Source organism: Lepisosteus platostomus, chromosome 1 (genome assembly GCF_059453375.1).
Source record: "Lepisosteus platostomus isolate fLepPlt1 chromosome 1, fLepPlt1.hap1, whole genome shotgun sequence".
In the NCBI taxonomy this organism is placed as follows: Eukaryota; Metazoa; Chordata; class Actinopteri; order Semionotiformes; family Lepisosteidae; genus Lepisosteus; species Lepisosteus platostomus.
This window is the reverse complement of record NC_142611.1, coordinates 78,522,830-78,549,816: the sequence shown is the minus strand read 5'-3', so window position 1 is coordinate 78,549,816 and position 26,987 is coordinate 78,522,830. Positions and strand designations below refer to the sequence as shown.

Here is a 26,987-nt window from a genome sequence, read left to right as displayed (position 1 = left end):
TATTCAATTCTGAAAAGCTTTTCATTACCTGTAATATCTGAATCCCCACTTGGTGTTTTATAGAGTTGAGTTAAAGTGTACAAGTCAGTTACTTTACAAGGACTCTTTGAAGCCCAAGACTCAGGGAAGATTTTTTTTTACACAGCTCTGGCTAAAAAGGAAAACACAAACACTCCTTGGTAAAGTTTCCGAAATGAGAAAATCAAATGCCTTTCCCTAATTCCTGCTTTCCTACGTTTCCTACCTACACTCAGTTTCATCTTGACTGTCTCCAGAGGATGGCTCCTATCTATAGATTGCTCACTCACAGTGAAACTTAGTTAATAATTATATTTAGCTTCAACAATATGGTCTGTGGATTTTCCAAGTATTAGGTCAGATCTTTACATATTCCTATACTTGCTCTCTAGGTCCACCTGGTGACCAACTGTGGTTCTGGTCTGGAATTTACCTTTTACCTGCATTCCTAAACATAACACAGGTTTGTATCTGAATATACCACTGAATACAGCAATAGGTCACAAATAATTCAACATTTGTCAAGAAATTTGAATTATAGATAAGTAGAAAAAATATTGTCCTGTATAGAGTAAAGAGCTGCGTGATTTTCCTCAAACAATTCAGGTGATGGGTGTCTTGAACTAGTTTCCAAGCCATACTGTTGAAGCTGATTCCCCAGGAACACTGAAGACATAACTGGATGAGACTTTCAATTAGCAACTCAAGAAGTGTGATGTTCCTCCTGGGTTTTTGTAACCTGTCTCACCTTATTAAAAGCATCAAGGCGGTAATGGGTCCTATAGTATTACACAAAATAACAACATGCTGTCAGTTTTAATGACGTAACACATTTAACATGATAACTGACATTCCTTTTGGGTTAGTTTTCAAACGTGCCATGAGGTTTCAACTTATCTAGCAATAAGATTTGAAAGAGAACAGAAATCTACATCAAGTTCATGTCCACGATGTCGTCTTCCCAAGATGTTTGAGCAGGGAGCTGTGTCAGCATGTGTAGGCTGCAAAGGAACTGGTGAACGTTTATCCCGAGCTGAAAGGTCAAGTAAAGAAGGACTACAGTACGTTTTAGTTATGGAGTCTTCTTCAGGTTATAAGAACACACTCAAAACAGCTGGGCTTAATATCTGTGGGTCATTTTTGTTCTAAGCTTCATACCTGAAGACTCCACAGCTCAAACATTGTGTTTCTTTTCTTTACCTCACAGCATGAAACGAGGCACTACCTGTTCCTTTGCATCTTTCCAAGATGTTTCTTAAAGGTTTTGACTTTTATGATGCCACACATGGTGATACCATGCCATGTTTTTTTCCATAAAAGCCTCATTTCCCCTCTTACTGTAAGGCTATTAGATGTCCAGAATGAAAGTAAATGGGAATCATGAAGCAATTTCAGATGGTTCCTGATTTTATTTTTCTTCATTTTGAGCTGCGTACAGATGTACAATATGATACTCTCTTCCTTTGGCATAAATAGCACCTATGAACAACAACCATAATATATAGTCGATTTTAGAGTTGTACTGCACATTTTGAGCACCTTTAAAATAGACAATAAATAGTGCAATACAAAGTCAATAAGGAGTCTGTGTACATGAAAGTGGAGGTTCCTGTAGTAGCTCCCCTCCCATATCCCTATCCAAAAAAAGAAATGTTTGACATGAAAATAAAGGATATACGAGGCTCCAAAGTGGCAGACGAAGGTCCAAAGTAAAGCAAAAAAAAGGCAGCAACACTTGCTTTTATATTTTAAATTGTGTTAGAATCATTTCCTGGCACCAAGCACAACATACAATTCCTCTTCTGCTACGATTGCTGCTGACAAACTGATAACCTCCACGTCCATTAAAAAAACAGTCGTCGTTTCTTAAAAGCTACAAAGGCTCTTCAGTGCAGGCTGACACATGGGCAAAGGGACAGAACCGCATACTGAACCAAACCAGCATGGCCTGCCGCTGAAAACTGGAAAAAGTCTTCGATGTTTCTACAAACCTCAATGCGGGTATTTGACAGTGATCCAACCATGTTTTTTTTTTAATCAGAGGGGCGATCTATCAGTTAAAATTTTACTCCAGCTAATTAGGCTACTGTGTTGTTGGAGTGAGTTTCCTATAGCTGATTTAATAGACTGTTCTCCTGTCAGGAAGCTCTCATTGTGAGATTGTCAAGGTGTCTGATCACTTTCCAGCCACACAGGGGAATGAAGGTGGTTTGAACACTTATTTCCTAACGTGTTTCTACTGGTTCTTACCCAGGTATGATATTAAAACAGCTGCACTCTGTAACTGTCCATCCCTTTTCTTCTAGGCTGCACAGTTACGGTGGAGGTCAAGTATTATTTTCTTAGATGACAGTTTGGATGCAACACCTTTCAACCCATATTAAAAGGGTTAAGTTGAATCTATACAAAGATGTATCTCCAGCATAAAGCAATTATTTATAGTAATTATATTGTATGTACTGTCCTGACATGCCACTATTTGAAATATTTTTAAGTCATATTACTCCCTTCAGCATTTAACAATATATTAAAAAGAGACACACTTCTCTTTTACCATAGAAGATACTCAAATTACCATAGAACATGTTCAAATCAAACATTTTTGGTATAAACACCAAATATGAGCAGTGCCAAAGAGCTGAATATTTCAATGTCCCGACAGAGTTCGCTTAGAAGCTTCCATTTCTTACGTTGAACATGTTAAAAGGGTATTTAACATACATTTGTTTACCTCCATCAATGGCATTTATCCCACTGACTTATCAAATTATGACCTTTTTAATCTCCAGAATTTAAATGGCATTACAGGTGAGTAGTATCCTTTTTTGCTTTTTAAACTGAAAATCCACCAGTTCCAAATCTTAATGTGTTAAAAGTTGATCAGAAGTAAAACACAATTCATATTAGCTGTGCAGACACCAAAAATAATTATTCAGAAAATAAAAAGTAACCCAAGGTAGCTTAAAGTCCTAAATATTTTTAGCTTTGATGCATATACAAAGCTGCCTGTTTTACATAATGAAGAAATAAAGTCATTTTCAATAAGAAAGAGTCACTACATATTCAAGTATATACTGTACTGACAACTGTATAAAGCTATCACATAGTCCTCTCGTAAGTCTTAGGTTTAGCTATAATACCAAAAATACGGTAAGTCTTGATGCCCCAAGATTGATCATCACTTCATCATCACATTCATTAGAAGTATCGGATGGACAAGCACTCAATGATGGTTTGGAAGTGTTGGGTCAATAGACACAAATGCAGATTTGGTGTCATGAATCCCCCTGCCCACATGCTTGTCTGCATCTTTGAAGTCCATGTGTTGGACACCCTGCAGAGTTAGGAGATTTGGTTGTTGAGCTGTCCAGGATACTGTTCGAACCTCCTCTCTGCCTCTTCACTGAAAGCATCCCCTGGAGACAAGAGTTAGGAACAATCATTTGCTAAAATATCCAAATAATTATTTCATTACTCTGTTGGGGCTCCATGCTACCATTTTCATTTAAACAGTTAATTCAAAAGATCTCAGGTGCATTTATGACTTACAGTGCCACCTCCTGTCCCACTGCACATTGGACACGCTATACAAAGTCGAAGAACATGCCATTAGAATAAATGGCTCCCTTTTGCCCGTCACATCTTACCAATGTGGCAGTTGTGCAACCAGATCCGATGGCCGTCGTATTTGCAATTGCATTTCATGGCGTTGTTGGTGAAGTCACTCTCGGCCACTTCATAGTTTGGGTTTATAACAACCTGCGATTCGCAAAGAAAACACACAAAGCGTGAACTAAAAGCCAGGTCAAGAAGCAGGCAATCCTTAGCACTGTAACATTGGAGAATATCCTAGTGTTTTCTTTCCACAGCCTGCACTAAACCTTATTCCGGGCTCTCACTGTGCTTGAGAGCCACCTTTTACTGTACATATCGATTCTATTCTTCTGTCTTCCATAGTTACCTGTAAGATGTAGTTCCCTGGCCTGACATCAGTCATGTCAATCCACTGGCAGTCAATATCATGGCGATACAAATCCCAGCAGCCCACTGTGATGCCCTGCTCGCCAAAGTTTGCGCACTCATACCGTTTAGAAACCCCTTGGAAGCAAACGTGAAAAGCAAGAGGGAAAAGGGAATCAGCTGTTGGCCTTGGACACCGCTGAAATCCCAAATCCCAAAGCATATTCCGAAAAGACAAAATGATGCAACATCTGGCTTGCACACTTAGTTTGGAGAACAAATCAAACTCCTAATAAAAAAAACATTCCACTGAGTTAAATGAACAGGTTAATACAATATGTAAAGGACATCTATACCATGTACAGCTGGGGTGAATGATGAATGAATGAATTAATGATTTCAGTATTTTGATTGGATCCTGAAAAATGACGAGAGGTGGAGAGTATATTTTGTGTAGCTCAGCTAGCTCTGGAATGGCGAGGCTGCCCAGACCCCTCCTGTGCATTGCGATGAGTGAGCCAGGAGATTCTGCAGGGGAGTGGATGGGGAGGCAGGAGAGGTATGAGACAGGTGTGCTACGGGAAGCCTCAGGTGCCAGACAGAATGATTTCAGACGGTATGGAGGCACACAGCCGCTGTCTTTAGTGACAAGCAGAAGAGTGGGGCTGAAGAGGCAAGAGGGAGTCCACTCGAGGAACGGCTCGATGAAGGTAAGGTAGGCGTCTCAGCAACACCTGAGCAGAGATTCGCTACAAGAATGCTAGATATTTAGGTGAGCAGAAGGGTATGGGGTTAGGATCTGCCCTTCCTCACAAAGTTGTATTAGAACTTTGTTGTAATTTCATAAAGTAAACGTATTGTGGCATTACGCAGGGGTGTGTCCAGTGTGGAGGTGGAGCCCTGGATTAAGGGCGACTTGTTGCCTTAGCAACCAGAGCTGCCCTGGCTGATTTTGGATGAGCCGCAGCTGTGGGGGCCCTTTAAGACACACTGAGCACCCCCCCCCCGGGTGATGAGCAGACCCCGCAAGGGGAGAACAGTCCCGGAGGGGACAGCGGGGAGCGCGTAAGGCCTTCTTTTCCGTTTCTTTTTATTTTATTTTTCCTTTCTCCTGTCCCGCTGTGACGATTCACCGGATCGGGTTGAGTTTTCTTTTGTTTTGGCCTCGCTCCTTTTCCCCCGGGCTGGACCCCGCTGAAGAGGGACAGTCCAGTCTGGACGCCACTGTGCAAAGCAGTGTGCGTTTTTTCTTCTTCCTTTTTTTTGGGTTGTCGCTGACCCCTCAGATGGGGCGTCGTCTTTGACCAGTGCTCGCTGTGGCTCCTCCCACTGCTGCACTGTTACAGTAAATGTTATCTTCAATCTACTTTCTCTATGATCTGATACACTGGACGATAACCCAGTCCTGGGCAGTGTCAATCATGAAATTCATGAAAATCATGAAGTTGCCACATGAAGTAGCCCACACAGCCGAAAAGTTGTCTCTCTTTTCTTCTCAGCATGGAATAAACCTTCAGCTGTTCCATGCTTATGGAAACATATGATAATTAAAGTGCCTTTATAATACATGTGATTCCTATTTTAGCTTTTGGGTTCAAATGAGTTCATTTTAACTGTTCCTACCTTCTTGACATTCTGTGTCTTCAAGGCAGAAGCTGGCCTTGTGTCCATCTGCCACCTTTGAGCCGTTCACTGACAGGAGGTCATAATGAGTGAAGATGTCCATGCTGTGATAATGCCTGAAGAGTCAAGCACAGAAACTTAAGGCTTTCAAATGGAAAATGCCGGGGCCCCTGTCCACATTACCATTCAACAGGCAGTACTGGAACACAAGACTACAAATGACAGGAGGCCATTTCCCCATCTCGCCTTATCGGTATTTAATAAATTAATTAATCCACAGATCTCACCTAGCTGTTTCTTGAAAGAAGCCAGGGTACTGGCTTCAACAACATAGCTGGGTGCCTTGAACTATACTCCTACTGACTTTTCAATGCCTTTCGGGATTTTGAATATTTGTATAATTTCCCCTCAGTCTCCCCTCTTCCAGACTCTAAACAAGGTTCAATTCCTTCAGTCTGTCTATGGAGCACATTTCCTTAAACATGCTAGAATGTGTCTAGTTGCTCTTCCCTTTCCAGAGCAACATTCCACAATCACGGTGGCTCACTTGCACAGTGAATTATAAATGTACCCATTTTAACTACCTTTATCGAAGAAACCAAAGCAAAGTGCCTTGACTCCACTCACGTTTTGAACACATAGCCTCCCAGTTATGAGTCCAGAGCACTAACATCTACTTACTGCAACACTGAGCCGTTTCTATATAACAGAACTGCCCAACAGCCCCTCAGTCAACAAGTTTTTTTTCTTGGATCACACTTCTGACTCCCCAAAACGACTCAATCCCATGGATTATAAAAACATAAGAAATCTTTGTGGCTCATCTAGCTCAATTGATAAATTAGTGACCGGGTGAATCTAAAATTTTGTCCATCTGTTTCTTAACAGAGCCAAAGGTCTGGGAGTCCTCCACCTAACCAGGAAAAATGGGATATGGATGATGGATTATAAAACTGGTTGTGGATAGAATCCATGGAGCAAATACAGGGCACACTATGACTTGGAGCAACAAACCTGAAATGTCCCGTAAAAGGCTTTCAACATAATTCAGCAGCAGCAATGATAATTATTACTAAAAATACTGAGATACTCCTGCATGATCATAAAATAAACTTTGTGACCTAGTCCTCTACCTAGTAGCGGAATGACCCAACCACAAATATTTTTAAGCAGTTACGATAATTCAAAGAATGTAAAGTTTCTTATCTTTGAGCAATATAATAACAGTATAGTGATTTTATTAGTTAAGAAGTTTAAAAATTAATTTGACTGGACTGCACAAGGCAATATCCTTTGTAGAAAGAATTTAGAAATTTGTGAGAAGAAAATCAATTTCTTTCACAGTTCACATGTTCTTTTGAATTTTTTTTAAGTACCATTTATAAAACATTATAGCGTCATTTTAAATGTGGAAAACGTTTTTGCATGATTCAAAATTATGAGCTCCAATATTACAGAAAACAGAACAAAATATACACTAAATATTACTTGTTAGATGAGGGACAGGATGAGTTAAATCTTCTTCGCCAAAAACTCACAGACATTCAAACGTGACAAAAAACATGACTGGACAGCTGCCAGTATTTGAACAAAATTAGCTCATGGCCATGCCTCACAAGATATTAAGTTCACCAGCGCACCTGCACCTGCAACACAGAAACGATTCTCTGCCACAGAGCAGACAACAGCAGAGTGAAAACACTGGACAGTAAGTCAACCGCGCGAGACAGGGGCGTGTGCCACACTAGGATCATGCTGAGGTGCTGGAGCCTCTAACCCAGTTCTTGGGGGGCCTGTAGTGCCTTCGGGTTTGTGTTCCCACCACCCTCTCAGTTGCAAGAAGAAGAAGGAAAAGGAGGAGAAGGGGAAGGGGAAGAAGTTGAAGGAGGAGGAGGAGAAGAACGATATTTATATACTGTACTGTACAATATAAACATACAATAATTAGCTGAGTTGGTCTGATTATTTAATCAGATGCAAAATTGTACAACTTCTAACCTGCAGCTTTAGTCAAGTGAAGCTGTTGTGTAACCAGCTGTAAAAGACCTGGAAGCATCCTATCCTGTTGTCGAATTTAGAAAACAATGAGGCAGTGAGATTAATGCAGCTGCTCAGGTTGGAACAAGGCCCCCCAGGAAGGGAGTGGGAGACCCCTGCTGCAGGGGTCCATGCTGATGAGTTACACCGAGCCTCTCGAACATGCTGCGGGACACACAGGTTAGCAGACACCCACAAGCCATGATGGGCCCCCCATTTACCTATGGCACTCATGCCACACCCAGGAATGGCGGCCCGCCTTGGGGCGGAAGTCGGCGCGCCCGATGTTGTGGATCTGCGAGGAGAAGCGCAGCAGGCGGCGGTGCCCGTACGGCCAGTTGGCCTTGGCAGCCGACTTGGCCAGGCAGTCCTCCTCGGCGGCACAGTAGAGCATGTGGAGGGGCCGGTCCTCGATGTAGACGGTCTGCTGCACCAGGGGCGCGTTCAGGATGAGGTCCGAGGCAGCTGGGACGGCAAAGGCAGGGATAGCAAGCAGAACCGCTCAGGGCCAGGTATGAGCGATAGAGAGTAAGGCAGAAGACAAACGCATGACAAGTGTGTGTGGATTCCCACCCATCCATTCATCCCTCTTCTAACCTCTTTATCCAGTACAGGGTTGCGGGGGAGCCAGAGCCTATCCTGGCAAGCAGCAGGCACAAGGCAAGATGCAAGATTCATCCAAATGAGAGCGAATTTTCCCAGAAGCCAGTCAATCTTCCAGTATGTCTTTGGAAGCCAGCAGCCATATCATCCTGCAGCTCACAACTGGCAGCCCACTGCAGCTCAGCAGGTGTGAGCCTGGTCAGTAACTAGATGGGAGACCTCCTGGGGAAAGCTAAGGTTGCTGCTTGAAGAGGTATTAGTGTTAGTGCGGCCAGTAGGGGGCGCTCACCCTGTGGTCTGTGTGGGTTCTAATACCCCAGTATAGCGATGGGACACTAAACTGTCGCAACGCTCCGTAGAAAGTGAAGGGCATGACAAGGGCATGACAAGGCGTCATGGCCATCCACTGCAACCAAGTGAGTCTCCAGTCGTGACGACTACTCGTAGCGCTGGACCCAGGCTTCTGAGGTCGAGAGAGTGGGACTGCCCCAGTGTAACGGCTTTCCCACTTCAAAAAGCTCTCCCACACAGGTTTCTTCGTGCAGCTCATCTTCCAAACCAATGAGCTGCACAAAGTACAATTGTCATCGTCGGACACGATGGACAACCATCATGTCTTTGGACTGCAGGAAGAAACTGGAGCAGCCAGGACAAATCCACATGAACACAGGGAGAACATGCAAACTACACACCGATAACATGCCAGGAATTCAACCCAGTAATGCTAACCCCTCCGCCAAATCCTACATATGAAGTATTTAATATGATAAGCCTCCTATAACACACTCACTCAGACAAAGATGCTGGCAGAGCAAATATATCATTTTTATTTCCTATTTTACCAGGTAAGTCATTTGAGAACAAAGTCTCATTGACAAATAATGACCTGGAGGCTTGTTTATACAGCAGCATTTTACTAGAGCAATCTGACTGAAGCACATTACGCCGGGGTACAACATAAGTGAGGGAAGAACAAACAGTTAAATAAATCTTCTCAGAAGTCCTGTGAAGGCACAGTGTCTCCTTTTGATTTGGGAGATGACCAGCAGCCACCTGGCTGATGCTCGGCAGCCATGGCTTGCCAAGACACAGCAGACGAGGTGGAGAGGTGACAAAACGAAACTAAGGGGGAACGTTAGAAGAGGGCAGTTTGTGCAGTCCCAGGGTGGGTGTCATGGGATCTTTGATGACAAAGTAATCAGGGTGCTAGCTCAACACCTCATCCAAAGGGTGACACCTCCTACAGCACCTCCAGCGTCACCAGACGGGCACTGGTTTGGAAACTCTGTTCCAGGGGGCAGATCTCCACCTGCGGGTGCACCAACACCACTGGCGGCGGCAACCTGGTTTTGTTTTTGTTTTCCCCCTGGAAGGTCCCCCATCCTAGAACTGAGCAGGCCCAACCTTGCTCAGCTCCCGAGAGCCGACGAGATCAGGCTGCAGCGCGGTAAGGCAGCACGGAACCACAACAAACACCCTCCGTCACAATCCACCCGAGACAGATACTTAACTCGATGTGAGGAAAGAAACAATGATCATTATTGCCATTCCCACCCGTCCACAATAACCTCAGATCATGCCGACTTTGTTGAAAAACCAGAGGAAGCCCAGGAAGCGACGTGCCGTCACCCATCTCCAAGGGCCCCAGCGGGACGGCCTCCCCTCCCCTCCCACTCACTCTCGGAGCAGATGACGCCGGCGGCGAAGCGCGGGCTGGCCTTCTGGCACTGGAAGGCGGCGTGGGCCTGGCAGTGGCTAAGCGCCATCTCGTCGCCCGTGCACCTCACGCCGCTCGTCACCATCTCCGTCACGTTGCTGCTGTCCCAGTACCACGTCTCCTTGGCGACGGGGACACACAGAGAGGGCAGGCGGGCGGTTAGGCGTGGCGGCAGCAGCCGCCCGGGGGGCCCGGAATAGAAATTACTTTTCATTTGGCCGTGGCAGTGAGGGAGAAATACTGTCTCGTGCTAAAAATATTATCATACGAATGTTTACATCATATCATTCATAATATGTCATTAAATATCAAATTATATCAAACAAACTGCTCAGTCAATCCCACAGGCCCATCCCACTTGTCTACCATATTTATTTATTTACACCTGACGTGTACTTTAACTTTGTTTTACTGGTTAAACATCAAGTCTTCCGAGGCAGGTTTACGTTAGTGCCTTTGCATCCTCTAGTGCACAAGGCTTGAAATGATTTTCCACTCCATGCCGAGACCTTTTAGCTGGGGTCTCAGGACAATGTGATCTCATATCACCTCAGAAACAAGTGTCCTTAACATCAAAACTCTAGGCAATAATTTCTTTTCTAAGAATGTTTTGACTAATTATTTGTGGGTTTATTTAATATGGGTTTCTGAAAGTTAAAAAAAGTGTTAAGCATTTCTGCATGAAAAACAGGAAAACAAAAAAAAAACCAAAACAGTAACACACCCTAACATCCGATACTCAACTCTTCCACAACATTGGGTTTCACCACAGCGTTTGCAATTTTAGGACAGAATTGAAGTAGTTTACTAAATGTTACTAATGTTTACTCAAAGGAGACAAAAAAAAAGTTGCAGCACAATACTCCATAAGGCAGAATTCTTGGGAGAATTAAAGTGATTTAAATCAAATTTGTGCATAAATACGAAAAAAGGAAATAGAGATATATTTCCAATCAGTTTTCAACACTATTGGCTAAGGCTTTATCGTGAAATTAACAAGTGTTAGGACTCCGAGGTCAACAGTGATGTTTGTTAATTCGCCTTCCAAAAGGCTATATTTTGTACAAAAGTTGTACCAGGAAGTGCACTTCATAAAAAAAAAGCTCTAGGGCAAACGTCACTCTGGCAACTGTCAGACGAATCTTTCTCTCCTTTTGTAAAGACAGAAAAGCTCTGGTTCAGCGTCTGTAGGCCCATCACGTAACTGACCTGTGCACCACGCAGAACCTAAAACTGGTCTTTATGCGTGGGCTGCCATATATTCAAATTATGTAAACGCAATGTGAGAAAATGTGACATATTGGAAAAAAGTGTGGGCTCATTACAAAACTAGAGCATTTACGATGTTTGCGTCTAATGCATCTACTGTATTTTGTCTGCAGTCATGTGTGTAATGTGTTATTAGTTTACCAAATACATGTATTATTTAAAGAAGGCCATTATCCTACACAATCCTACAGAAATACTGGTATATGCTGATTTTCTGCAGCTCAGATTTTACAGTCGGTGGCAGTATAATGCAGAAGCTTCTATGGGAGAAGAGGATATTTTTTTCAAGGACACAGGTGGGCAAACAATACATTTCTGCACAACTGAGTAGTGTGATTTTCGCCTCATCGCATCAGAAAATAAACAAATGTATCAATTTAAACTTCAGAACCTTAATCAGAGGAACAAACTTCCAAAATTAAAAAGTGACGACGCAACATACTAATTAAGCATTATCTGTTGTGAAAATGTTTTTTATTACATATAATACAGATTGTCCCCTCTTTACGGCTCTCTGCTTTTATGCCATTGATTTTTTGCGACCCCGGAAGTAAAAATTCTCCAATGTAAAGAAAGTAAATTCCACTTTAAAAAGGTGTCCGGAGCCCAAAAAATAAAAGTTTTTAATAAAATTGTTGCAGAATTTCTTTGTATTATAGAAAACTCATACTCAAGTTCAGCAGGTGTGAGCCTGGTCAGTACCTGGATGGGAGACCTCCTTGGAAGCTAAGGTTGCTGCTGGAAGAGGTGTTAGTGGGGCCAGTAGGGGGAGCTCACCCTGCAGTCCATGTGGGTCCTAATGCCCCGGTATAGTGACGGGGACACTATACTGGAAACAGGCGCCGTCCTTCAGATGAGATGTAAAACTGAGGTCCTGACTCTCTGTGGTCATTAAAATCCCAGGGCGTTTCTCGAAAAGAGTAGGGGTGTAACCCCGGTGTCCTGGCCAAATTTCCCATTGGCCCTCACCAATCATGGCCTCCTAATAACCCCCATCTCTGAACTGGCTTCATTACTCTGCTCTCCTCCCCACTGATAGCTGATGTGTGGTGAGCGTTCTGGCGCACTATGGCTGCCGGCGCATCATCCAGGTGGGGCTGCACATTGGTGGTGGTGGAGGGGAGTCCCCATTACCTGTAAAGTGCTTTGAGTGGAGTGTCCAGAAAAGCGCTATCTAAGTGTAAGCTATTATTATTATTATTATTATTATTTTTATTACATATTGTAATGCATACGGCCGACATGACAGGTTGTGCGAGCCGGCTTGCCAGCATGGTGACGTCACCACCCTTCCCTGTGGATAGCAGGGACCTCAGCCGCCGGGCTGACGGGAGGTTTCCCTTTAGCTCAGCTGGCTGGGTCCCTGTTGAGTGACGCATGAGGCCCGGGTTCGAGTCCCCAGTGGTGGGGGGCTGACCTGAGGTGGCAGCGGGGAGGGTGCATACCCAGGTGAACCCCAGAGCGCTAGGATATATTACTGTATTATTTTATAGTTTTATGTGTTTAGGATGAGCCCTAACAAAGAGGTTGGGAGAATCTTCGAGAAGGAACATTATTAGATATAATTATATTAGATGCATTATATTAGACATCCTTATTTATCATATGTAAAGCATTTAATGTAATTTTATTCAGTAATAAAATGTACATAAAAGCAGATGTTAAAAGTATTGTAGCGTTAACCTGAGTACCTGACCCCCCTAGCTGAGTACCTGACCAGACTCGCTTTCCCGTTTCCTCTCTGTTGTAAGTGGGGGACCCCTACTCCTCTGGTAGGCGCCAAGCCCCTAGCTGAGGCTAGCCTCCCCAAGACAGTGAGCTGCAGCTCAGGTCTCCCGGGTTCAGGGAGGACCGCTACAGTAGTTTGCTGTGTGTTGCTTTCTTCGGGGTGTTTTGATTAAATAACATTTTAGTGCTCAACTTAGTGGCTCACTAACAGCCATCGTTCTGTTTATACAGAGAAAATGACATGAATGTACACTACTGTAGACTTAACGTCATGTCCTGGTCTCTATTACTGTTGAAATATTTTGATTCTTGAAGGGGAAATATGTTGAACTTTCTCCTAAGGTAATAATTACTTCCTCCTAGTCTCATTAACTCCTATCTCCATCATTTCATAAGGGAAATATTTCCACATGTATATATGTCCACATTAAGCACATCAAACAGGGACCCTCTGTATTACATTGTAATATAGCGTATAATCAGCCCAGATTCGTAACCACATACTCTCAAATAAAGGAAGTTGCAACATCTTAGAATGAATGTTTTTTTCGGTTATTCTCTTACAGTAAGATCACGATTTGAAAATCATGTGGTTGCATCCTAGTTAACAGACACACACGATCAGGCACTGCTCCCATCTTGCACTAGGTAAACCTTTTTTATTTTTTATTTCATAGTTCATCTTTGATTGCCTCAGACTAATGCTGCTAAAATTCTTTTTTTCCCCAACCACAACTGATACTACAGAGCAGTTAAATTGAGATGCTTCTTCTGCTTCAGCACCCAGGAGGGAGCTGCACTTCAATGGTTTGGGGATGGAAAGCATTATATACAGAATATGTAAGGATTATTATTATTATTTAGGAGTGTCGCTTAATTTGCAAATGATAGGCGCACCAGTGGATGGATTGCACAGCCCACCGCCCTCTTCAGTACACACTAACCACGCCGCGTCTTACTTACTGTGACGGCATGCAGGGAGTACCCCAGCCCTAGCTGGCGGCACGCTACCATTGCCTCTCTGGTTGTCCAGCCATCACTGCAAATAGTTCCCCACTTCGACCCCCTCTTAACCTCCACTCGGCCCTCGTAGGCAGACCGTCCGCCAACCAGCCGGATCTGTGGAAGAGCCCTGAGGGGTGTCAGCACGCAAAGGCGCCGGCCTCCTCCAGCCTGGATCGCAAACTCCTCCGCTGCCATTACACCGCAGCGACCAAAGCGACGCTCCTGTTGGCGCAATTCTTTTATTTACCATTTCCCGAGCGCCAGTTTGCCTGACGCCCGACAGTAGGAGACTGGTAACTAAAAGAATTTGTAGCATTGAGGTTTCTTTTCTTTTTCGAGAAAAGGCATCCCTTCGGTAAGCCCCCTTCTTCAGAAGGGATGTTCTGCAGGGGACTGACGGAGCCCCCGTTTCCATCGTGCGGCCCCCCCGCTTCTGCCGTGTCATGCGAGCAGCTCGGCAGGACGAGACGGGGTGCGGGAAGCCAGGCGTCTCCAGCCAGTACCTACTTGCAAGCCGTGGTTAGCGAATCCCAGCCCCAGCTGGCGGCAGGCCACCATGGCCTCTCGGGTACCCCAGCCTTCTCCGCAAACGAGCCCCCAGCTCTCCGTGCCATTGCCGTCCACCGTCACCACCTCCACTCTGCCCTCGTAGCGCGTCCGCCCGCCAGACAGCCGGATCTGCGCGCCGCCGGGACAACGGGTTAGCGCTCGGAGAGCGGCTCCAGATCGAAACACGCTCGGCTGTGGCGGACACTCGGCGCTGCCCGCTGCCTCCCTCAAGGGTTCAACACGCCTGACCCCAAAGCAAGACACAGCACATCTGGGTGTCTCGTGATTTCTTTATCTTTTATATGGAAAAAAAGACTAGATCTTTGGTTAACAAAGATCTTTTGTGGGGCTACTGTTTCCACAATGATCAATGCACCATTTTCTTCTTTAAAAGGGTGTATTACGCACCAGTCTGGGAAACTGGTCGTCTGAAGAAAATAATGGAACCCAGGGGTCTGTGTCAGAGATATCCAAGTGTCCGCCAAGCGTGTTTACAATCCAATGTAAGCTCTACAGAAATGTTTGTTACATGTGCTTTTTTTTTTTACTTTTGACAAGATGTTACTTGAAAGCTCAACCTTTTTCGGGACATCATGTGCTTCATGATTCTCTCCATTTTGGAAGAAGCCACTTTTAATACCCACACCGATCAAAACTGCACATGTAACAGTTGGTTTCTGCTCTACAAGCATTTCAGATTTTGCTCAGAAAACACAGGCCTGTGTTAACCAATACTTTAAATATTGGTGTTATACAATTCTACGTGTTTAAATGATCCATGCATTGTAAATAGTTAACATGAATTATATTTAAATATTTAGGTTTAACAGCGTCCAGTCTGCTTCAGCGATGCCTGGACAACATATATTGTGGCCAATGGAGAATGTAATGACTTCCAGCTTTATTGCAAAATGGAAATGAACCTTTGACTCAATATCTGAGGCACTGGCATTGCTTAAAGCAGGACTAGAGGGCCACAGATAATTGACCAAAATGATTCATTGTGCTGCAAGAAGTAAATCGTTACTGCATTAAAAATCTAGAAGCAACCTTTTTAAAAAAAAATGTGTTAGTGCATCAGGCCTTACAGTTCTGGTATAATTATCAGAAGAGCACATGATCTGCATTTATGCAAAGCAGGTTTCAGGTTCTGAAAATGAAACATTTCTTCGGAAAGAACAAACAAGTCTCACATAGTTAATGGTGAACTGTGTTCATTAAATGAATAGACAGAATTATTGTTTAATAACCTAGAGGAATAGTGAACTGTACCAATTTTGTTGTGCAACCAGTTTGAGTTTGATGTTTTGTTAATTATACAATACCGCAGTGACCCTAACTCTTATACTGCATATACTGCATGTATATATTCTTATAGTAACAAAAAAGGATAATCAAAATTTTTTAAAACATTCATAGTATTTCATATACCAATTTAATTTCCTAATGATGTTTGCCTGTTATGCTTTGCTGGCAAAAAACATTGTTTTCATCCAAAACTATTTTCTGATCAAATTAGCTATTTAAGAGTTTATCACATACAGTATTTCCCCTCATTTTAAGCAACAGGGCTCACAGATGCACAGTGAACTGCTGAAGTGAATTTATTGCTCTATAAGAGGCACATACTGATCACTTGACTCACAGTCAAACTAACGACATAAATATAATGAAATCAAGATGTTTTGCAAATTTCATCTCCAACCGTCAACGAAACAAGTCTATGATTTTTTTTACAATGCCCAAAAGTATCTCTAAAACAATCATTAAATTGTTGTATAAAATACCTAAGAAAAGATTTTTTTAACATTCTCCTTCCTGAGTACTTTACTAGAGCAGCAGTGTGACTGGGTAGATAGAATCCTTCAAATAAATAAAAGAGTGACGGTAAAAATATACATTTTAGCATTTGCTTTTCTTATCATCTTGGTTAGGAGTATAGTTTTCTATTCAGTTATCAGCTTGTGATCATTGTGGTTAAAGGGAAACTGCAGCTCTATTTTCACATGTCGGGGATAGAAGAATCAGCATTGATGAGTGCATTTCAAACCACAATAATGGTAAAATGGACACAGTAACTTTTAAAACCTCCAATTTCCATCACAAGATACATTTTCCAGGCATGTGCAGCACCATGTTCTGCGATTCAGAACAAGGCAACAAAACTTCTGGTGACGTGTGCAGCCCTGTGACATTGTAAACAAGCAGGTCTGTGAATGCGTCTCATTAATCCAATAGAAACATTGCTTTTGATTTTGACAAATACTACTTACTTGTTAACTCTGCATGCAGATCACATTGGAACATTTCTGCAGTGAAATGTCTGCACAACCTGTACTTAATTTGTTCGTATACGCATTACATTAGTCATTACAGTGACTAGTGAGCTAGTGAGCAGGAAGGGCTGCAGCACGTCACAATTTGCACAAGTCTCGCTATCACCTGTGGCAAGACCAGCAGTTTGCTACAACATGGTAACTTACAGTACTGTCACAAAGTTCATGATTTTGTGCCTAATTATAAAAATTGGTCATTTTTTTCTATAACATCAATGCATTCATTTTGTTACTGCAGTTCCCCTTTAGGCACACTTAGAAGTAAAACTCCACTTATGTCAGATGTTGTTTTTTTTTAAATGGCTCTATTCTTCTGTGTCACTGTGCATCCTGCTTAAAAAAAACACAACAGAGCTGAACAAGCAAGTCTGTAATTCCTTTTAGAATTCCGACTGTACCATTTCACTCTGTGTTGTGTAAATCTGTGGGGATGTGATTCAGTATTTTGGATTCTACATGCAGTTAAATTACCAGGTGCTAATGTATTCCTTCCCTGCAGAACTGAGACTAAAACGTTTGAAATGCATGAAAGAGCAGGATCTGACCGTGGTTTCATAGGCCATGTAGGGGACGTTGCACTTGACAGAGGCATCCTCCTGGTGCTGGCAGTCCTCAGCTGTGATGTTCTTGAACTGGCAGTCCCAGATCGACTTCTCGTGACCACTGCACTGAACCTCATTCATGTGGATGGGACCCATCCCTTCCCAGAACACAAAGAAAAACAGGACAGCTTTCATACGGGGGGCCTGACGGCTCTTAGTTTGTCATCAACAGAGGTTCACCTACACTGCGCTTGTACCAGGCATGGTTCTCTGTCCCTGGAGCCCCAGTCCTTGCTGACAGCAATTCCACCTCTTACATTGCCACTAAAGAGGTGCTGGAGGTGCACCCAGACAGACACCAGCTTGGTGGCAGAGATTGATTCTCATCTCAGTGTTATTTGCAAACTTAAAATGTGTCTCAATACTGATTTGCTTTCTCTTCCAGATTTATGGACCAATGCCTGGCTTGGTTTTAGGCAGTACAGCTCAGCCTCCTTAGAAGCTGCACTAACCAGGGTGCAGCCTCAGGCCCTTCAGGTTTCTCCCAAGCCGTGCCTAACGATCCTATTACATTTATGAGATTAAGCCTGTATACCAGGCTCAGGGCAGCAGTCTGGAGCAGTAGGTAGGGTTCTGGGCTTGTAACTTGAAACCCGTGAGTTCAGACACCAGGTTAGACACTGTTGCTGTACCCCTGAGCAAGATACCGCATCTCACAGTGGCTCCAGTGAAATACCCAGCTGTATTAATGTGTGCAAATCTAAAACTGCCGATACCTACTTGTACTGTATAAATTGGTAATTAGGTTCACCATGCATCTGAAAGCTCATATAAAGTAACAGCAAAGTTTTAGAGTAACAGACTAAAGTACACACTGTAAAATAAAGGTTATCATAGTTATTGGAGACTTATGTAATTAATAAAATACCCTCTTAAAAGGATTTTAGAATCCTTTGGCATGTTCTGAAGATCATCAGACGTTTAGAATCTGCACCCTGATGAAATCAACAAAAACCTTTACATTTGTATATATTAATTTGCAATTTAGCCAGTCCAAGATCTCTGATCTGATGATCCCATGAAACTGAGAACTAAAATGCTTTATTGCATCTTGTGAATAATTATGGAATTAAGTACTTTTCATGCCCTTTATTTTATTATCCAATACAGCCCATATAATGATAAGCTGAATGAAAAGTAGAATAAGGAATATTCACTTGGAGTCAAAAAGTATTTTGAGTATTTTTTAGTATACATGCATGGACAAACATCTTCACAAATTGCTTCTTTTCTGCATTTTGGGATATTGAAAAAGGTTCTGGAAGTCTTCGGCTGACTGATATTTGCTTACATAGAACAAATTCATCTTCTATGGATTTTCCAGTTGCTGGCACCATTCCTGAAACAATCCCTTTCTGTCTGCACTAGCCGACCTCAGAACAGGACCCTTGTTCATTGCAAGGACCGGATCTCACCCTAGAGGAACTGGAATACCTGTGGCTTCACCAAAGAAGAACATTTTTGCAAGAAACGTGCCAACGCTAAGGGGAAAATCCTATGTGCCACTAACATGGAGGACATTTTCATTAACATTCTGTTTGAAGCTATTAGAATAAAACTATAAGCATCTGACAAACAGGACCACTGGGATACAGCAGCACAGAAACAGGGCAGGCTTTCATTTGAAACAAGTCACTTTGTACATAATACTGATTAGCTGCAATCCAGGCCATTGTAGTTCAATATGCTTTTTTCTGTCTTAAATTACTATTGTTACATTCTCTTTTCACTGTAGAATTACAAAATATTAGTATTTAGCTTTTAAGGTAGGACTTCAAAAGCGATGGTTGTCCTATAAGAGGCAATAATAATGATGAGTCAAACTGATATGCAGCTATTCTCAACACTGAGAAGTTTTTTAGTTCTCTCCACGTTTACATTTCCTTCTTTAATGTTCTAATCCAAACGTCACAATATCAAGTCACTTGGCTGATGTCATGTACCATAAAAAACACCTGGATAGGCTAATAGCCTTACAGAGCCTTATTGTCATTTTATCAATGTATTTTCTCGCTGCATGTCACATGCAACTTATCCAACGTTTCCTTTGTACTTACACAATATAAACTTTGCATAAATTCTTAAATTATCTGAAGATGTTTAACATCCGCTAAGTTTGCAAATGTACATACACCTGTCTATTTCTCAGCTTGTGAGGTCAATATTCAGGTGTCCCTGTCAGCAATACTGACACTCCATGACCCTGTAGACTTGCCATAAAGTATGCCTGAAGTTTGCAGAGAATTACAGTAGCTTCCGTCTCAGTTTCCTTCAGGTACGTGGTGCCCTCCAAGGCAAAGTCTGCCGATTTTGCATGAACACTTTGTAGTGGAAATGCAACATCTGGGAATTAATTTCTTTTCCTGTCACAGACATCCTTGGTGAGACCAACTGTGTGTGCCCGTGAGTTCATCCAGGAGCTGGCCAGAAAAATGTGTCTTTTTAGCCTGGCAGCTGTACTCTCTGCCTCCTAATAGGAGCAGACGTCTTCCTGACAGCCTAACGATCAGAAGGATTCAACAAATCGGTTATTCACCCATTTATCTGTAGCTGGATACGTGATGTAATTAGAGGATGTTGAGTTTTATAAAACTATGCTAGGATGTTAATGAATATACTGTACTGTATGTTAACATTTTCTCCCTTCCTTTGTCGGGTCACCCAAGGAAAGTTCTGGGCATTTTAAAATGTCATTTTTGTACATTTTTGTAAACTTTTCATCATTATGTTGCACTTTACATTTCAAGTGATGGCTACTGTTTTTCTGGCAAAAAAAACCCATCGGAGATGATAAAATGGCTCTGCTCAGATTTTAAAATGTTGATACTATAAAGAAGGGAAATTTTGAGGGGGATAAGAATCTCACTTTCAACAAAAACATTTTATGTAGGTTTGCGATTTATTAATTATTCGACCCTGTCTTTTCTCTCTCCACATTATCAGTTTGATCTTGTGATGTTGGAGGGCTGCTCACCCTGTCGTGCAAATCTGCATGTTTATTTTCGGCACCCTGGTTTGCACATTAATATACTGAACAAAACTGTTTCCTTTGTATCTCTGTCAAGCGGATGGGGGAGATTTTATATAAGAGTAACTGCAGGAAAATGTGGTTGAGGAGCGAATCCAAAATACTGTTGGCTGAAAGTTCCAGTAACCAGTAAACCACTGAAGAAAGCATCATGAAATAGGAAAAAAAAAGGTTGAAAATAGGTGCTACTGTACCTTTTTCAGAAACATGATGGGAATTTAAAGGGTAGCATATTTGCGAACAAATGTTTGCACAGCTTTCATGGAAACGGAGAACACGTCTTCAAAAATAAAAGTGCATGAGAGCAGAAAAGAATATAAGTATATATAAAACTTATAACAGTTAAAAAAAGGCATTACAGTGTTTTAAATTAATATTTTTATTTCATTTCAACTTTACTATTCTCTATTTAATGGTTCTTTTGTTGTACTGACAGACTTTTTTTTCTATTTTTTTAAGGTTGCATTGCAATACTCTTCAATTTTCCACTCCTCTCAACCTTTCTATCCCTTTTTTCCATGTTTGCAATTCTTTGTGCTTATTTTCTTCATCTGGATTCTTTTGAATCATTAAACAAAGCAGTTTATTTCCCCTCATATTTTCCTAATTGATTTCCGGGGCGGAGCGGTGCCTCTGTGGCTCAGGATCTGTGCCTGTGGCTGGAAGGTTGCCAGTTCGTATCCTGCGGCCGGCAGAGGAATCCTACTCCGTTGGGCCCCTGAGCAAGGCCCTTAATCCCAGCTGCTCCAGGGGCGCTGTACAATGGCAGACCCCGCCCTCTGACCCCCAGCTTCTCTCCCTGTCTGTGTGGCTCATGGAGAGCAAGTTGGGGAATGTGAAAAGACAAATTCCTAAATCAAGAAATTGGATAGGGCCAATAAAGTGATCAGATCTGATCTGATTTGGAAAGCCATTGTTTAGCTTTCGACTTGCTCACTCCATGTCGCGCCCATCCTCATGGGGGCGCTGTGGAGGAGGCTTGTTCTACTGTGGCAGCTGGTCATGCCCCTTCCACCTGTCAGTCAAGCTGGCTGTCGTGGAAACCCAATTAGACAGGAAGTTGGCTTCACCTGTGAGCAATCACGTCATCCCCTACCTCCTGGTGAAGCAAACTACAAAAAGTCCTTATATACCATTACTCCCCACAGTGATGGTCTTGCGGCCCTTAAGCACACACTGAGCAAACACACAAACACACTGAGCAAATCCACCAGCCCATACTCTTGTATGTTTCGCAGAATCGGTCCTCACAAAGAACGCTTTTTCTGTCCATCACCACTTTCGCCAGCAGGTCAGTGGAACTGCCACGGGTTCCAGGATGGGACCCTGCTATGCAAATCATTTTGACAGGAGGGCAGAAGAAAGCTTTTTTGCTTCCTATACTGGATGTGTCCCTGAACTCTACAAGTGACAAATTCATGACTACAGCGGTACCGCCACATTTTCTAACAACCAGCCACAGCATTTCCTTTATCATTTTACCAACTTCTACCCATCCTTAATTGTACAATTCACATATCTTTCACCGCTCTTCCATTTCTGCACATGAACCTCTCCATTACCCATCCATGACTCTATACTCCCGTCTATTACAAACACTGATTCACACAGCTGTCTCCTGCACAGCTCCTTCCACCCCACACATACTAAAAACTCACGCTCTTTTTCAAAGTCTCTCAGTCTCTGACTGCTATGTAGTGATGACACGGACTTCCATAACCAAGACCTACAATTGAACATCATTTCCTCGGATCATCCATCCAATCCATTAAAACACCCTTTTAATTCCCACTACTATTAATGACAACTTCCCCATCTTACAGGATGACCCTTCCACTAGTATCTTCTTTTCTGACCAACACATCATCTGATATCACTGACCACCTAACCTACGCAATCTTTTTGTTCACAGCTCTCTTAACGGCCGACAGCAATCATCCACACTAGACACTTTTCCCTGCACCGCACGGCCTGCAAATATATATCCAATACCACACACATTTAATGTGTGGATCAACCAGATGACATCATGTATTTCTAGCAACCTCATTTATCCTCTCATGCAGAAAATGCCCAGCCATTTACATCGGTGAGGCAGGAAGAAGACTTGCAGACTGTTTCAGGGAACATTTCAGAGCTGCGAGAATCAAAGATGTCTCCAAACCACTAGTTCCCCACTCCATCACTAACAGACATGATACAGTATTTCTCATCTCTCTGCCGGCATCCTCACAGATGGTTTTCAGAACTCCTATTGCAGAAAGACATCCAAAACCAAAATTATCCTGAAACTTGGATCACACCTTCCCCCTTCCCTAATCGACAGACTCATCTCCTTCGAAATCCTCCCTATTAATTTGCAGATTTCAGCTTTCCTGTGCTTGGACACTCATTCTCACCTGCTTCATGCCCATTTCATTCCTGCTCCCCACCCCTTCTTACCCACTCTGTCTTGTGTTCTTCTGTGCTTTACCTGCTACTTCCCCTCTTCTCCTCACACCTGAAGAAGGCTCCACAGCCGAAACACTGTGTTGCTTTTCTTTACCAGTGTGCATGAAATGAACCATTCCCTGATCCATTTGTGAAGACCGAACAGTGCTCTGGGCTCCGTTACTGAGATTAGCACTAAGCCACTGCTCTGTTCCCCAGCTTAGTTTACATTTTGTTCTGGCCTTGACCCTGCTTTGCCTTGACTCTGGCTTCAGATCAGCCTCGCACCCTTGTTACGTCACTACACACAGAGACACATCAGGGCCAATTTTCCCAGAAGCCAATTAACCTGCCAGTCTTTGGATCGTGGGAGGAAACAGGGATAATAATAATAATAATAATAATAATAATAATAATTGCTTACACTTATATAGCGCTTTTTCTGGACACCCACTCAAAGCGCTTTTACAGGTAATGGGGATCCCCTCCACCACCACCAATGTGCAGCATCCACCTGGATGATGCGACGGCAGCCATAGTGCGCCAGAACGCTCACCACACATCAGCTATCAGTGGGGAGGAGAGCAGAGTAATGAAGCCAATTCACAGAGGGGGATTGTTAGGAGGCCATGATTGATAACAGCCGATGGGGAAATTTGGCCAGGATGCCGGGGTTACACCCCTACTCTTTTCGAGAAACACCCTGGGATTTTTAATGACCACAGAGAGTCAGGACCTCGGTTTTACATCTCATCCGAAGGACGGCGCCTGTTTTTTACAGTATAGTGTCCCCGTCACTACACTGGGGCATTAGGACCCACATGAGCCGCAGGGTGAGCGCCCCCTGCTGGCCCCACTAATGCCTCTTCCAGCAGCAACCTTAGTTTTTCCCAGGAGGTCTCCCATCCAGGTACTGACCAGGCTCACACCTGCTTAGCTTCAGTGGGTTGCCAGTTGTGAGTTGAAGGGTGATATGGCTGCTGGCTATATCCTAGAGGATCCTAGAGGAAACCCACACAAACGCGGGGAGAACATACAAACTCCAAGGAGATACTCCATTAGGACCCCAGGTCCGGAATTGAACTCAGTACCGAGAGGCAGCAATGCTAACCACAGCGCCACTCTGCCTCTCTATCATGTGCACAGTTATATCTCTCTGAAGACCCGTGAGGTTCTAGCTTCTGTAGCGGAGCTGGTTGCAGTGCGGTGACGTCACCACCCTCCCTGCGCATCACAGGGAGCCCAGCCGCCTGGGCTGAGGGAGGTCTCCTTTAGCTCAGCCGGCCGGTTCTCTGTTGCGTGACGCCCAGGTGTTGGGGGACGAACCGGCAGAACCGCGACAGTCACACTTCGTCGTGCTCCCTCACCTTGGCCCATCCTAGCCCCTGTGAGAGCCTCTTTGGCGCTGCCGAAGCCCAGCTCCCTGCAGACTACGCTAGCGGCTTGCAGGCTCCAGCGGTCATCACACACCGTGCCCCACTCGTTGTTCTTCAGGACCTCCACGCGCCCCTCGCCGGTCTTGGCGCCGCCCTTCAGCCGCACCCGGTACTGCAGGATTGACATGTCAGGGAGCCGTTTAGGTCGTCAGGCCGATGAGCTTCCCAAGGCAATTTCAGATACATACGCTTGATCATTTCCAGGTGTCATCCAGTTTTTTAAAACAAAAAGTGACCTGAATACATTTTTTTAAAAAGCCTTTGAAAGATGAGCTGTTTGTCCTTTGGTTAAAAACTCAAGACTGCTGAAACCCCTTTGAGAATATACGCCAGGGAAAGCATATTGGTTTAGTCAAAAACATATGGTGGTTTTATAATGTCATGTGTGGTTTTGTAAGACTTTTCTAAATTCCCCATATGCTACTCAATACAAGATCTAAATGTTATTTTCTTCATATTTGTGAGATATCATTTTAAAAAGGAAAACGGTAAAGCACCAAGGGCGGAAAAACTCTCATAACATTTTCAAGATATTACCCCCAGCAGCCGCAAGCAAAGGGCAACCAGCCAGCAACACTGGGCTGTTGTCGAAGTTCATTTTTTTAGTCCGACTTGGATGCGTTGCAGAGCAGGGGGTTTTCCCTGTACGGACAGAATGACAAATTCTTCTAATCTGAAGCTCCTGAAAGACTCCCACACATTACCGTTGTCTTCTGTTTCTTTTTCTGGCTGCTGCCCACAGCGTACTGGGGGCCTGGAGCGCAGCTGACCACAGCAGGCATGCCTCCCTCACAGCTGGCCGTGGCATTACCCTCGTTGAACTGCAGGGGGCACACTGACAGGTGGACCTCCTGGCCGGTGCAAGCCACTGAGTGAACCAGGTAGTGGTTCTGCTGTCTCTCTGCATACAGCCTGGGTGAAGAGAGTTTACAGTCATCGCCTGGTCAGTACAAGACACTGGACAGCAAGCAGTGGGTCTTACAGACCTGATCCCATTTTCGGCCTCTTTCAGTCTCTCAACAACCTGCTTCCTTAAAAAAAAAAAAACTATTACATACATTAAAAAAACAGGGTTTAAAAAAGAACAGCACATTCTGGTAGTTATATTGCTTTTTTCTTTGTTTTTGAACTGAGACGCGACTAAAAACATCACATTATTGATGTTGACTGCACCCAAGATTTGTAATATTCCTGTTTTCTTAAATGTACTGTATAAGCTGAACTAGGACACAAGCTGCTGCCTGTGAAGATAAAATACAGGCGGAAGACCAAAGCACTGTAAGTCTTTAAGGAAAACATAACATAAAACATCTAGAAGTAGTTTTTTAGCCAGTAGAATATTTACAGGAGTTGGTTCCCTCAAAAGTTAGTAAAGAACTACAGGAATATGTTACAAATAGCCAAGTGATGGAGAGGCAACTTTTATATTCGGTTGACTGATGGCTCCAAAACGACTTAAATCAACGAAATGATTTCCACAGAATCATTTCCTTATAATTAGGTTGTAGTCTCCTTGTAGTTAGGTAGCTCCAATCGCCTTGTGCACACAAAAGAAAATCTTAAGGACTTAACTTCAGGTGCAGGAGGCTGTATCTGGGATTTCCCAGGACACCTCGCAAACAAAGACTCAAGGAAAACCTACCTCTTTCACACAACTGAATACTCCAAGCAGCCAAACCTCACTACATCCTAACCCAAACACCACTAACACCGTGCAAGCCTTTTTATACTTTAATAACCACTAATTATTCCCATGTGAGAATGTGCTCCCTAACGCAGTATTACAATAATTAATAGACATCAGGCAAGGCGACAGACAAGAGCTTCAGGCCTTTGCTGGCCCCTAGTGGCGGCTCTACTGTTGCTCTTCAATTTCAACCAGCTTTATTGGCTGACTGATGAATGACAGCTTGGACAATACAATCGACACAACATCTACAGACATTGACATTGCACGAACACATCATTGACATGACAGTCACATACATCACATAAAAAATACTACACTCCCTCCACAAGGATTTGCAAATAGAAACTTCTGGGAAGACACTGGAAGCAATTTTATGTTGCATTTTTAATATCTCTCAGAATATGATTAATTCTGTTAAGGAAGTCTGAGTAAATATATTAATCAAAGAATGCTATAATACACTATTGCCTGCCTATAAATGTCATTAATATCTGCTCTACTATCATTATCTTGTGAAGGACCAGTGATCTACATACCTTTTGAAGCCTTTGGAAACATTGCTTTAAAAAAATACAGAGGCTGTCTCAATCAGTTTCTTTAAACAAGATTTTTTTCCATAAAAAAACACAAAAGGCTCATGCCTAAATAGAGCACATCAGGAATAACAGATGTGAGAAAAACATGAAACATAAAAGGAGACTTTAAGCAAAATAAGCAATTTTCAGGACTCCTAAAGCCACTGCATTTTTTCCATAAAACGCACTTAGACCAACTGTGACAAAACTGGCATCAACACTGATAAAAACAATAAATTCATACTCATTAGTGAAAGGGTTCATTGTCAGCTACAACAATAAATGCACCTCAGATGGCACAAACATTTGCATTTGCAACATGCCCACGTGGACAGTGCACAATGAAATGACGAGTTTCCGAAATAATCATCTTAGTTAAAA

At 43.1% G+C, this 26,987-nt stretch overlaps 1 protein-coding gene across 5 annotated transcripts in view; it reads right to left on the bottom strand.

Annotated features, from left to right (window-relative positions):
* Nucleotides 1-1,407: 1,407 nt before the first annotated feature.
* The window catches only part of loxl3a (lysyl oxidase-like 3a), a 60,000-nt gene continuing 34,420 nt past the window's right edge, over nucleotides 1,408-26,987 (bottom strand). For 3 of the 5 annotated variants that reach the window (XM_088638200.1, XM_088638202.1, XM_088638203.1), the window contains 10 exons: nucleotides 25,046-25,253; nucleotides 24,273-24,453; nucleotides 17,391-17,545; nucleotides 14,468-14,638; nucleotides 9,920-10,079; nucleotides 7,860-8,103; nucleotides 5,602-5,717; nucleotides 3,980-4,116; nucleotides 3,666-3,777; nucleotides 1,408-3,434 (listed from right to left, as the gene is read on the bottom strand). In XM_088638200.1, coding sequence (XP_088494326.1) covers nucleotides 3,361-3,434; nucleotides 3,666-3,777; nucleotides 3,980-4,116; nucleotides 5,602-5,717; nucleotides 7,860-8,103; nucleotides 9,920-10,079; nucleotides 14,468-14,638; nucleotides 17,391-17,545; nucleotides 24,273-24,453; nucleotides 25,046-25,253 — 1,558 coding nt within the window. In that variant the 3' untranslated portion in view covers nucleotides 1,408-3,360. Of the gene's footprint in view, nucleotides 3,435-3,665; nucleotides 3,778-3,979; nucleotides 4,117-5,601; nucleotides 5,718-7,859; nucleotides 8,104-9,919; nucleotides 10,080-13,918; nucleotides 14,075-14,467; nucleotides 14,639-17,390; nucleotides 17,546-24,272; nucleotides 24,454-25,045; nucleotides 25,254-26,987 lie in introns of all 5 variants that reach the window. The other 2 variants (XM_088638204.1, XM_088638201.1) reach the window with 2 other exon arrangements.